General features: G+C 40.5%; 1 protein-coding gene across 4 annotated transcripts in view; it reads left to right on the top strand.

Moving 5' to 3' along the window:
* Positions 1–14,176, top strand: part of LOC149907916 (insulin-like receptor) — a 90,373-nt gene that overhangs the window by 71,238 nt on the left and 4,959 nt on the right. For 2 of the 4 annotated variants that reach the window (XM_090103033.1, XM_090103031.1), the window contains exons 10-25: positions 2,207–2,351; positions 2,610–2,839; positions 3,155–3,341; positions 3,878–4,107; positions 4,436–4,609; positions 4,955–5,148; positions 5,724–5,877; positions 7,956–8,129; positions 8,449–8,603; positions 9,006–9,173; positions 9,545–9,787; positions 9,982–10,070; positions 10,329–10,542; positions 11,885–12,103; positions 12,209–12,289; positions 12,562–13,723. In XM_090103033.1, the coding sequence (XP_089959159.1) occupies positions 2,207–2,351; positions 2,610–2,839; positions 3,155–3,341; positions 3,878–4,107; positions 4,436–4,609; positions 4,955–5,148; positions 5,724–5,877; positions 7,956–8,129; positions 8,449–8,603; positions 9,006–9,173; positions 9,545–9,787; positions 9,982–10,070; positions 10,329–10,542; positions 11,885–12,103; positions 12,209–12,289; positions 12,562–13,723 (3,819 nt within the window). Of the gene's footprint in view, positions 1–2,206; positions 2,352–2,609; positions 2,840–3,154; positions 3,342–3,877; positions 4,108–4,435; positions 4,610–4,954; positions 5,149–5,723; positions 5,878–7,536; positions 7,591–7,955; positions 8,130–8,448; positions 8,604–9,005; positions 9,174–9,544; positions 9,788–9,981; positions 10,071–10,328; positions 10,543–11,884; positions 12,104–12,208; positions 12,290–12,561; positions 13,724–14,176 lie in introns of all 4 variants that reach the window. The other 2 variants (XM_090103034.1, XM_090103032.1) reach the window with 2 other exon arrangements.

Below are 14,176 nucleotides of genomic sequence, written 5' to 3'. Positions count from 1 at the left end.
AAACATGCTATCATAAGATTGCAAGTTATATTAATAAGGTACGGAATGATAATGGTATGTCTGATTAATTAATTATTAAATAGCACACATTTTACGTACACTATTTTCGTTTCCTTATTGCAAGTATAACATTAGTGAAGACAGACAAAAAAATATTTTTTATTATTATTTTTAGACACAATTTGCATTTAAAAAAGACAAAATATTGCAGAGAATTTTTTTTTAATGTATTTTGTATAAAAACTGCAAATACAAACAATTTTAATGGGCTCCATCCATTCCATCGATACCATAAATACATATATACTTCTACATTATTTTATACACTTTATTGTGCTGCCAACATAACAAAAGTGGGTACAATAGGACTTAAACTAGTACAAACAACACAGAGGGCGGCCTTATTACTAACAAGTAATCTCTTCCAGGCAACCAACAGATTGTGTGAAAAACAATATTACTGCAGCGGAGGTAGGTAAAAAGTTAAACATAAACAGATGTTACTAAAAATACAGTCATAATATACACACTAAAATAAGATAAAATATACCATACCAAAAGATATACAATACATATAATAATATAATGCTATAAATAAAATAAATATAATAATATATAAATACATCATAAAAATATAAACATAATATACTATAAAATATACTACAAATACAAAATACTATATCGATTCAAACGCAAGATTTAAAAAGTGGTCACGTATGAGGCTCTTAAATTTAGATAGAGTTTGAGCTTGCCTTATGGGTATAGGTAAGGAATTCCATAGATTAATGGCCGTAATAATAAAAGAATCACCATAAAAGCGCGTGCGATGGAAAGGTGTGCACAGGACAAGCCTATCCACTGAACGAAGGGAATAGCTTTCACAGTGCAGGAAGTCAAATTTATTTTTAAGGTATGAAGGAGTCTTAGGGTCAAAAAGGACGCGATAAAGTAACTGCAAGTAATGCACATTCCGGCGAAAGCGGACTGGGAGCCACTTGAGCTTCTTGCGGAAGGAAGAGACATGGTCGTATTTGCGAAGACCAAATACAAACCGGATACCATAGTTCTGGAGGCGCTCAAGTTTTTCTATCTGCTCGACTGATAAATCAGGAAAGCAAGCATCAGCGTAGTCAATAATAGGAAGGAGAAGGGACTGTGCTAGCATAACTTTGGTCGATATGGGTAAGAAATTACGAAGACGCCGCAATGAACTGGAAGCAGCATAAAATTTCCGACTCAGTTCCTGAATGTGATGCGACCAAGATAGTGTCTGATCCAGGTAGACACCTAAATTTTTGACGTGCTCGCTATAAGGTATGATTTCTCCCCGAATCTGTACAGAAGGCAGTATACCCCAATCAACCTCCGATATTTGGTAAGGACTACCGATAACGATGACCTGGCTTTTCGACGGATTGATTTTCAGGCCAAATTGATCACACCATGTTACTATGTTGGTTAGTTCGTTGTTGATGGAATGAACTGCGTTAGGTAGGTTATCAGGGGTTGATTGCGTGTAGATCTGTAAATCGTCGGCAAACATATGGTAGGGAGAAGTTAATTGAGATGTGAGATTGTTAATAAATATGGCAAATAGGAGAGGTGACAAGACGCCACCCTGTGGCACACCGGCGGGTACTGCACACCAAGATGAATGTTTGTCATCCATCAGGATACGCTGCCGCCGGTCGCCCAGGTAACTTTTAAGAACTGTCGATGAAAAGTTAAGAAGTCGTAGCAAACTCAGAAGGATATTGTGATTTACCGTGTTAAAAGCATTGCTAAAATCTAAGAGAGTTAGAACAGTAAGTTGCTTGTTGTCCATACCATGACGAATGTCATCGGTAACTTTAACCAGGGCTGTCGTCGTACTATGACCGGGACGAAAGCCTGACTGATAAGGACTAAGGATGTTATTAGTGTTAAGGAAACTGGTAAGCTGGGAGTGGATAAGACGCTCGAGTACTTTAGAAAGGAATGGTAAGATGGAGATAGGACGAAAATCAGGTAAACTCGAAGGATTAGATTTTTTGGGCATTATATTATTTGGCATTATATTATTTTTGTAGAAGTGTCCGTTTATTGCACTTCCTGATCTCAACAAATCCCAAACGAGTTAGAAACAAAAGACTCAGTCAACGCACATTTTAAAAAACAACTGACGAAATGATACCCGTATTCAATATCTCTCCTCCTCTTTTATCAGGGAACACAATGACAGTGCTAGAGAACACGCTGGGCGAGATCAGAGAGATAACGGGCGCGTTGCGAGTGATACGTTCTTACCCGCTCGTGTCGCTCATGTTCCTGAAGAACTTGCAGCGGATCGGTGGCGGACCCAACATCGACAAGTGAGTGTAATGTCATCGATTGTTGTATATCATTTTGCTTATGTGTGAAATGCAAGGAGTTTGTATGAAGAAGTATGACAAGTTTAGCGTGAACGCCCGTTTTGTCTGTAGCGAATATGCCCCAAAAAATGGCAGGATTAGTATGAACCGTTTGAGATGAACGCCTGTTCTGACTTGGTTGCAGTAAATTTTCAGCTTTTATATTATTTTTTCATAAGAAATTTATCTGGTTTCTAATCATAATCCTCTTTATTCTAGTAAACCGAACATGCACAGCCTGTACATATTCAACAACCCGAACCTCGAGATGCTCTGGGAATGGACACCGGGCAAACAAATAGAGATATCCTCCGGTCGACTCTTCATACATTTCAACCCGAAACTCTGCTACGACAAGATAGAGAAGCTCAGGAACATGACCCGGGACCCGGCGAGTGACTTCAGCTCGATAGAAGTGTCCCCGGATAACAATGGAGACCAGGCTTCTTGTAAGTAGACCGAGTGTAAGTAGATTGTGTAGTATTGGGAAGCGATGTGCAATGTTTGTAAAGTGTTTATTAAAGGAGTTTGTGAAGTATTTACAAAATTTTAATATATTTTGCAGATATTTATTAAGATTAGTAATTGTAGAACTAAGCAGGAAGTATATATTCAAAATGTTATTAACGGTAATTTACACACTTTATTTTCTAAATTCCGTATCAATGTCTTCAAATAAGCGTGTGATATTGGCGAATGAAATTATAATTTAATAAATTATTCATAAATTCAGTACAAATATAAAACTAACTACCCCCTTCCAGGTCTGAAAGACACTTTGGAACTGAAGGTGTTCTCAATGTTCAAGATAGTGGGTTCCTCTGGTGTACTGCTCACGTGGAACATGTATTGTCCAGAAGACATGCGACAGTTGCTCGGATACTCGATATATTATATACAGGCGGAACAGAATGTGACCATATATGGACAGAGGGACGCTTGCTCGGATATGTAAGTTGACTATATTTCTAATTTTTGTTTTGTTTTTGGTCCTTGTAACAGAGCATTTTCTGGAGTATTTATAGTTTTAACGAATTCCCGTCCCTTGCATTTTAATATGAATAATGAATATACTAAGTCTAACAAAAAAATCTGTACTTATTTGGTTATCACAAAGACGATTAGGTTGTGCTATTTCTTTCACTTCCATTAAGGAAAGAAGAAAAAACAAAGTAATTATAAGCATGAAGATTCTATTAACAGATTTATAATGAAAGGGCTTACTTAGCCTTTCCTTATTAATTTTGTTCATGAAAGAAAAGCTAAGCCCCTTTAATAATAATGCCTTTCCTTAATAAATATATTAAGATGACTGTAGCCATCGTAATTTCGCCTATTGTGCCAATTACTATGCATACTACTTTTAAATTTTTTAGAGTGGTCTATAATGATAAGAATTATTTCTTAGTTATACACTAAAGTACCAACCCCCTCAAAAGATCCAAATCATACATTAAGTGCGCTATTTACTCAGTTGCACATTGCAGTTGGAGCGTACGGGACATACCATTGGACGAAGTACGGAACGCTACAGCCGCGCCCAAGAGCAAACAGAACGTACTATCCAGCCCTTGTGATGACCTTCAACCGCTCTTCCATCCACTGTCGTACTTAACTCCGTACACTCGGTACGCTGCGTACGTGAAAACGTACACAACGTCACAGTACAGTAAGGGCGCTCAGAGCCCGATTATATACTTCACTACGCTGCCTGGACGTGAGTTTTTCTTGTATTGCTATTTAAGTTAGATTAAAAGTCAATTATAATTAATCGATGTTTTAAGTCGTAATTATCTAATAAATGCGTTTCACGCGTGGTTATGTAAAAACATGTGTACTATATAATCGAATGTGCGAATAATTTTTTGTTAAATTGATTTTTTTTTGCTAACTAAGTAGAAATATCCATACATTAGCATGCAATAAAAAAACGCACGTAATTAATGAATTTTTATACAATTTTCGCGGCAAAAAAATCAAATACTTACCTACACATAAAAATAACAAAAACATTTTTTTTTTATTAATTTTTTCATTTTCCTTAGCACCTAGCCCGCCAACTGGTCTCACAGCATCAGTTCGGCAACACTCAGCCACCATAAGCTGGTCACCGCCGTCCATGCCCAACGGCACTATCGCGCTATACCGCGTCGAGATACAAGCTAATGCGTACAACCACCACAAGATACTTACGGAAAACCTGAATTACTGCAATAATCGTATGTTTTTATACTACTCACATTTATTTTGTATTAGATTTTTAGTTCAAAATTGAAATTTACGTGTGTTATTCGATTTATCTGAATTAATCTGACCTCTAAAAGCTGATAATTTTATCATCTTTTCAGAACAAAAGATATTTAATAATATCTTGTGTAAAATCATATGTAAAATAAAATACAATGAAATGTTAAGAATTTGAAATAAGTATTTGACACAAAACTATCCTTTGTATAATTGCCACATTCGCATTACATTAAAAACTTATAGATGAATAACCATATCTTGTTTTTTAGACTCATCCTCACAAAAAAAATTCTCCAAGAATATCTTTAATTTCTCAGCAAGCGTACTAGCAAACGTGATAGCGGTCCGCGGCGAAGAAGTAGTCCCGAAAAAAGAGGACAAATCGACAGGCGACGTAAAGAGCGGGACTTGTGCGTGTAAAGAAGAACCTGAACCAGCGGTGCGGTTCACTTCGGTTGCTGAGGAGGAACGCGTCGAGAGTATATACTTTGAGAACGAGCTGCAGAATTTCGTAAGTATATAGATAAAAGGTGATTTTGATTGTTTGAAGTTTTGTACAAAAAAGTATTGATTGCATTTTGAGAAATTTGTCACAAAAGTGATAGGTTACATTTTTTTATGAGCCGATAGATAAATTTTCAACAACTATAAAAAAGCTGAATACAGTAACATTGTTCTCTAGGGCCGCAGCGCGAATAGAATGCGGCATAATTATGTTCACCAATGTCAGGCTCCCCGCAATGTCGCTGACCACGCCCACGACGCGCGCCTTGCGTACGCTGCGCAGTAATACTATCTTTTAATTAAGTACATGTATTCCGTACTAAACCAAAAAAAATTGGTTGTCTGTAAAGTTTACTGACGATAGTTGAACGTGACAACGTCCGATTCTGCTTCTTTGTCGCTCGTTCCGCGCTCTCGCTTGCACTTCAAGCCTTACATGGAACGCCTCAGAGCGAGGTAACGCCGCATGAGTCATGTTTTTTCGTGCGTGCAGCCGGCTGTATCGAATTATAAGACATTGTCACGTCAAAATTACTAATAACATACGTAAAATCACAAAAATGAGCATCCAAATGTTTCCAGGTGTACATAAAGAACCGCAACAAGATGGGCGGTGCGTCCCGCGCCAACCGCACGCGGCGCTCCATCGACAACTCGCTCAACAGCATGCTCGTCATACTCAGCGACACGCACGCGCCCGGCGCCGGACTCAACTACTCCAACGAGACTGACGGCAGTAAGTGGCACTGCGACAAATAACTGTTAAAAAAATAATTGGTTGTTTGTAAAGTAGGTTTACGATCGAGACGTTTACGTGATAACATAATGCAGTGGCAGCGCTCGAGATGAGACGGGAGATCGGTCCGTCTCTCTCTCGTTATACCTACGATCGCGCTCGTGAGGTTTTGGTGTGACACAAGTTTCTGAACATGTCACCCGACTAAAACGATTTTAAAGACGTTATCACGTCAATAATAATATATGTACCTCGGTATTAAGACCTGGTAAATAACTGTAAAAAAATCTAAAAAATATGTACAGCACGATTCAAAATTAATGGCAGCGGAACATCGTACGATCCGATGCGCAGAAATTTTAGCACGTGCACTCGCAGCTTACATCCGAACCGCCATTAAGTTTTAATCGAATAATACCTCGGTGGAGTCCAGGTGAGCAGCTACAATCCGCGATTCCAAGGAATCGTTATATCTGATACCGAAGGTGAAATACAAATCTATATATTTATCTACGGATTGAACATTTTGAAAAATAATAAAAATCAAAGTTTTCAATAACAAACTATACACATTAAGGTTAGACCGCACTTGGCGTAACTAAGCGACGCGTCACGGCGCGAAATATTTGCCGATGGGTCAAATTTGGCCGTAGCCGTAGCGTAGTACAATTTCATAGAAAGGATATTAGGCTGTATCGCTTCACTACGCTGCCGCGTAGTTACGCTCTGTGCGGTCGGACCTTTAATCAATATTTCTTGTTTTTCTATTTTTTTTAATATTTGGGAAGCTATTTTTTGGTTCTTATAGATAGTCATCATAATATCTTTAATAAAATCATTCTTATATAATAAAAAAAAAAAACGAGTATTCTGGAATATTACTTAGGTTCTTTGTAATCAAAATAAAAAGAAAATAATTACTGGAAATAGAGACAATAATTTTTATTTCATAATAACGGATGCAATGTAGACAATTAATCGTCTTTAAGTGAATGTTTGTTTGAAAAAGTCTTTATTATCAAGTTATTAATGAAGCTACTATTATGACAAGATATAATTTATTCGAAGGCTGTTAATAACAAGATAAAGCGTGTGTAAGTTATAAATTAAAAGTGTCTTAATAAAATTTATGCATTACTAAAACAATATTTTATATCTCTGAAACACAATATAATTAGCAAGCTGACCTTATCAAAAATAGACGACTATTTATATAAGGTTTTTAAGCTCAATAATTTGCTTTTTATTTTACATAAGGCAGTATAAATATTTTATTAATATAATATTATATGTCTGTTCATAAGTGCATGTCATTTATTTGCTTTAATAGGGTATGCTTGACTTTTTTGTTACTAGATAATTGGTGTTTATTATTATAAACTTGACAGCTGTTCATGTTGAAGTATTTTGTGTTTAATTGGTGAGTGAGGGACCAATTAAAATGTCCATGTATATATTTGCTTCACTATGCTTAAAACAATATATAGGTGTTTAAAGTTTTTAACTAAGTCCTTTGTCATGCCAAATGTTTGCTTTTAATAAATACTTTATACTTCACATAACTAACGCTTACTTAATTCATAATTGTATCTATCATTATATGTATGTATTAGCTTGATCATTCCTGGCACATCATATTGGCTTATCATTCTATTTCAGTACAATGCAGTCATCAGAAGTATAACACTTGCGTCGGTACGGAACAAAAAAAAGGTTAAAATAGATCCTAATAACATTATACATATTCAAAATTATAATAATAAAGATGCATGTGTGCTTATGAGGTTATAAACCTTCAAATGCGAACTTGTTATATTTGAATTTTATTATTCATATACATATATATGTATTTTTATATAGCGATAATATGATAGTTTCGGGAGTTTACATAAAATAGTAGGTACATAATATCCCGTTCTCTAAAATAATATAAAAAATAAACGTTGAAAGAAATCTATACGATAAATTCCACCAAATACAACTAGATCGAACTATAATACCTCCCTACCATATACCCCTACCAAAAAAAAAAAATTTTATTCCCAAACACACAAGTTAAACAAATCCCCTTGTTACAGCGTACGTAAAGTCCCTGTACTACGAGCTGAGCGGCGACACGCACTCACTCACAGTGGACAACCTGCGACACTTCACGTGGTACACGGTCAACATATGGGCGTGTAGGAAGAAGGAGGAGGGGGAGTGCTGTTCCACCGAGCGGGCGTATTATAACTTCCGGACTTTGGAACGATGTAAGGATTATAATTTGATGCAGTAATTACTTAATAAACTAGATGATACTGTCATTAAAGATTCACATCAACATTGTTCTAACCTTAGACTATACGTATAAAGTGACGTAGAAACGGTACATATATCAGTGATCAAACCATCAGTTAAAGTCGTTCCGCGTTAGACAAATATATAATATACATTTATACCACTAACCGTAAAGAGTTAGCAACGTGACCGACTAAACACAACCAAGCTAAATAAGATGATTTCAATTTTTATTGCACGTTAATTTGTGGACTGAAACTTATTTTAATATTAATTTTATTTGTGTTTTAGTGAACGTGGATGTAGTACGCAAAGTGCGTGCCGAAGTGGTGCCGTCAAACAAAACGTTGTCTGAGGTTAACGTCACGTGGTTGCCGCCAGAGGACCCCAATGGTTTTGTGGTGGCGTATAACGTGTATCATTCCAGAGTTGAAGACTCCACTCAGGTAATTCATATATTATTTAAACATGTAAAGAGTCTTCAAAAGAGGACGAGATTCTCAATTCGACTGTATATTTTTGGGTTTGTTACCTCACGACTTACGACCGAGTGAAACTTTCTGATTGATATTATTTTTTTCAAAACTGGGGCCTTTGGTGAAGATCCGATTCAATGATAATTGAAAAAAATATATTTTAATAACAATATAATTGCAAAAGAACCTGTTGGAAACATGAAGAAAATTATTTGCGGAAGTTTTAACCCATTGAGCCCCGAACGGCCCGATCGGTCCACGACACAATAGATTTTCTATTGTGTCTGTGATTCCGGGGCCTGAGTTATTAATAAGTGTTCCAAGTAGTAATTTGAATATCAGGAATTTAATAATTATTATTTTGTTATCCAGACACAAGACGTGGGTGTAACAAACTGTATCAGCGCAATCGACTACGAGAACTACGGGCGCGGTTTTCTAATGCGGAACCTCGCGGCCGGCAACTACAGCATACGGGTCACTCCGCTCACTGTGAGCGGCGTGGGCAATGTGTCCTCCGAGATATTCGTGTTTATACCGGTATGTGTTTTTGTCAATGAGATTTTTATTTTCGATATTTGCGCATATTATATTACAAAGCTTGTAGAAATTAATTTGCTACAAACATAAAAAGGATACTAAAGTTTATTTTTATAAATTAGAAACGATGCGAAATGTGATTTCACTATTCTAACTAAATTGAACCGTTCAGGCAAGGGGTGGGCTACTAAATGAATGTTGTTTGTTTTATGTTGTTAATTCTTGTGTGATTGTATTTTGTTGATCCATTTAATGTGCCGCGACTTTTACACGACATTACTATGAGCGAAACAACGGTGAAACACCCAAAACAGGTGTTTCACCGCGTTGCATGCACAAGAATAGATTAAAAAAAATATCGGTTGTGCCAGGAGGTGCGGCTGGAGGGCGGGTACGGGTGGGTGTGGGGCGTGGCGGGCGGGTGCGCGCTGGCGGCGTGCGCGGCGGCGGCCGGCGCGTGGTGGGCCCGCCGCGCGCGCACGCACCACGCCAACAAGCTGTTCGCGAGCGTCAACCCGGAGTACGTGTCCACCGTGTACGTGCCCGACGAGTGGGAGGTGCCGCGCGCCAACGTCGAGTTCGTGCGCGAGCTGGGCCAGGGCTCCTTCGGCATGGTGAGTGGGTTCTACAGTGTACTTATAGTTAGTACCAGCCGTTTGTAGTACAATGTATAGATATATGTTACAGATATTTTTCGGAAAATAATTCAAATTTTTGTTGTTAGTTCTGATTTTAAGATACTAGATTAAGATACTAGATATTCTGATTCTAAGATTTTATTTATACAGTTGCATTTTATATATTCTAGGTGTATGAAGGGGTCGCAAAGAACATTGCAAAAGGCAAACCAGAAATTCGGTGCGCTGTGAAAACTGTCAATGAACATGCCACTGACAGGTAAGACCTATGAGATATTTGTATTGCTTTCACTTTTTCCCAAAATTATGGATTGAAAGATATTTGCATTGTTTTAATTTTTTAACCCAATATTAAAGATCAAACTTAAACATTGTTCGTTACATCAAGTTCCTATATATTCCTGACGCCTAGATTTAAAATTTTCATAACATCCATATATTTTAGGGAGCGTATCGAGTTCCTGTAAATGAATGACACGTTCTGAAATTCCTATTTATAACACCTGTGTCACATCAGGGAGCGCATCGAGTTCCTGAACGAGGCGTCAGTGATGAAGGCGTTCGACACGTTCCACGTGGTGCGGCTGCTGGGCGTGGTGTCCCGCGGGCAGCCCACGCTCGTGGTGATGGAGCTGATGGAGCGCGGCGACCTCAAGACGTACCTGCGCAGCCACCGCCCCGACGCCGACAACCAGGCCGAGGCGCCGCCCACGCTGCAGAATATACTGCAGGTATGGGCAGGATAGTTCAGTGTTTGTGCCAGAATATCAAATGGGGAAGAATGGGATAATTCATTATGTATTCGCTTGCGAAACACCTTATAACCGCTCATATGCTTTGCGCAACCACAGTTGCAAAAATAAAATACGCTAAATAGCTTGCAAAAAAAATAAAGGTAGCCTACTTTGCTAGTGCTCTGGAACGTGCGCCGCGCGTTCGACGCACCGCTATTAAAACTTAATTTATGACTTCCGCGAGAGGAGTACTTCAAATATATTGACTGTAATCGATTGCTATTGTAATAATACTATACAAAACTGTGTTATTTTTACAATATATGATTACCGTATACCTTAAAAAGTTATGAAATCGTCTAAAGTCTACTAACTTTTAAAGTCGTCTTTATTACATATTTATTACAACGGTCACTAAAATATTACTTTATAACAATAAAACACATGTTAGAGAATAATCTGGTAAGTAAACACGAGTAGAAATCAATAAAATACAACAATTACGGCATATTTTAACACTTCCTTGTTAGACACGTAAGATACAAACTAAGATATTCCCAAAATTCTGTTTGAAAGGTTGGTAGTACTGGGTAGAAATAGACGAATCAATTAGTTGTCTTTGGTTTAAATACGTAAAAATTAGACTCTGAGAGTATGAAATAGAGTTTATAATCAATTGAAATAAGAAAGTCGCTTTGCAACCACAGTTGCGCGAAACAAGATTCTCGATCGTGTTTTTGCAACTGTGGTTGCGCGTAGCTAAGTAAGGGGTCATTTTTTTTTTCTCAAGCATATGAGCGGATAAGATCACTTTTACGACATCTTAGATTATAATAATGAATGCATTTTTTTCTTTACAATAAATTTACAAAATATACAGAAATGAGAGACCTATGGAATAGTAATAGGTATTATATATCCATACTAATATTATAAATGCGAAAGTAACTCTGTCTGTCTGTCTGTCTGTTACTCAATCACGCCTTAACTACTGAACCAATTTGCATGAAATTTGGTATAGAGATATTTTGATACCCGAGAAAGGACATAGGATAGGTTTTATCCCGGAAATCCTACGGGAACGGGTTTTTCTTTGAAAACGCGGGCGAAGCCGCGGGCGGAAAGCTAGTAGTATATATAGTAATATTGGGTTGTTTCTCTAATTCGATCGAATTGTCACTTACATCTGTGTTTAAATTATTAGCAACCGTTCCTACATTTTCATATGAAAATAATAGAGAAAATCAGGACATAAATGTAAACCACAACATTTAAATTTCAAACCATTATAAAAATAAAGTTTCATGAAATCTGGCTAATATTGATAATTTCCTTTCAGATGGCTATAGAGATAGCCGACGGTATGGCATACCTATCGGCCAAAAAATTCGTGCACCGCGATTTAGCGGCGCGCAACTGTATGGTCGCGGGAGACCTCACCGTCAAGGTCGGGGACTTCGGCATGACCAGAGACATTTATGAGACTGATTATTATAGGAAAGGCACCAAGGGCCTCTTGCCGGTCCGATGGATGAGTCCTGAGAGCTTGAAAGATGGGGTAAGTTCATTTTTTATTATGATGACGAGCTATTGTATCAATTGAAATTTAATAGAATGAAGCGTATATACGCCCTTTATAACATTTCACATTTTATTTCTACAGGTATTTTCAAGCAATACAGACGTATGGAGTTATGGTGTAGTTTTATGGGAGATGGCGACACTTGCTATGCAGCCTTACCAGGTAATTAATTTTTTTTTTCATTTCTATAACTTGTCGCGTTTCCAAAAAAACTTTTGATGATAAGAATCTTGCAAATAATGACGAATCGTTTGATATAATATTAAGACGTCGATCTTGCAAAAAAGACGACACGTTTATATATACTCAAGCCCCGGAACCACAGACACAATAGAAAATCTATTGTGTCTGGGACCGATCGGGCCGCTTGGGGCTCAATGGGTTAAGACGTCGACAATGTATATTGCGAGTGGTAACGTTGGTTGTATTCGCAGGGTCTGTCGAACGAGCAAGTGGTGCGGTACGTGGTGGAGGGCGGCGTGATGGAGCGGCCGGAGCACTGCCCCGACCGGCTGTACGAGCTGATGCGTGCCTGCTGGGCGCACCGGCCCGCCGCGCGGCCCAGCTTCCTGCAGCTCGTGGCCGACCTGGCGCCCAACGCGCAGCCCTACTTCCGCCACCGCTCCTTCTTCCACACGCCGCAGGGCCAGGAGATGTACGCGCTGCAGCGGACTGCCGCGGGTGAGTGCATCCCCCCGTCCCCATACACACATACGTGCTGGGCGCACCGGCCCGCCGCGCGGCCCAGCTTCCTGCAGCTCGTGGCCGACCTGGCGCCCAACGCGCAGCCCTACTTCCGCCACCGCTCCTTCTTCCACACGCCGCAGGGCCAGGAGATGTACGCGCTGCAGCGGACTGCCGCGGGTGAGTGCATCCCCCCGTCCCCATACACACATACGTGCTGGGCGCACCGGCCCGCCGCGCGGCCCAGCTTCCTGCAGCTCGTGGCCGACCTGGCGCCCAACGCGCAGCCCTACTTCCGCCACCGCTCCTTCTTCCACACGCCGCAGGGCCAGGAGATGTACGCGCTGCAGCGGACTGCCGCGGGTGAGTGCATCCCCCCGTCCCCATACACACATACGTGCTGGGCGCACCGGCCCGCCGCGCGGCCCAGCTTCCTGCAGCTCGTGGCCGACCTGGCGCCCAACGCGCAGCCCTACTTCCGCCACCGCTCCTTCTTCCACACGCCGCAGGGCCAGGAGATGTACGCGCTGCAGCGGACTGCCGCGGGTGAGTGCATCCCCCCGTCCCCATACACACATACGTGCTGGGCGCACCGGCCCGCCGCGCGGCCCAGCTTCCTGCAGCTCGTGGCCGACCTGGCGCCCAACGCGCAGCCCTACTTCCGCCACCGCTCCTTCTTCCACACGCCGCAGGGCCAGGAGATGTACGCGCTGCAGCGGACTGCCGCGGGTGAGTGCATCCCCCCGTCCCCATACACACATACGTGCTGGGCGCACCGGCCCGCCGCGCGGCCCAGCTTCCTGCAGCTCGTGGCCGACCTGGCGCCCAACGCGCAGCCCTACTTCCGCCACCGCTCCTTCTTCCACACGCCGCAGGGCCAGGAGATGTACGCGCTGCAGCGGACTGCCGCGGGTGAGTGCATCCCCCCGTCCCCATACACACATGCACGGTAACACACACGTACACACACATGCGTACTGCCGCGGGTGTATGCAACACCTTCCCGTTCCCATACACACATGCACGCACGGAAACACGCGTACACACACGCACATACACACACGTGCGTACTGCTGCGGCTAACACACACGCATATACACACGCATCACACAAGCAATGCACATGCATATACACGCACAGATAATAACCAGACGCAAACACACTTATCACACGTGCACGTCATCGTGTCTACAACATATGTCTATATACTGCAAGTGTGTAAAGATACACACGCACATACTCATTCCTCGGAACCAGGTAATTAGGAGATGGGTACACTCAGTAATTATCTGTCACATATATCCAATTCAGTGCTGAAATACCCGAGTAAAATTAACATTTTTCTAATCTTTTGCTATTCACTGG

Source organism: Colias eurytheme, chromosome 6 (assembly GCF_061535395.1).
Source record: "Colias eurytheme isolate Ceu_HAF_F1 chromosome 6, ilColEury1 Martin Lab GWU primary, whole genome shotgun sequence".
Lineage (NCBI taxonomy): Eukaryota > Metazoa > Arthropoda > Insecta > Lepidoptera > Pieridae > Colias > Colias eurytheme.
This window is presented reverse-complemented; position numbering and strand designations above follow the sequence as displayed.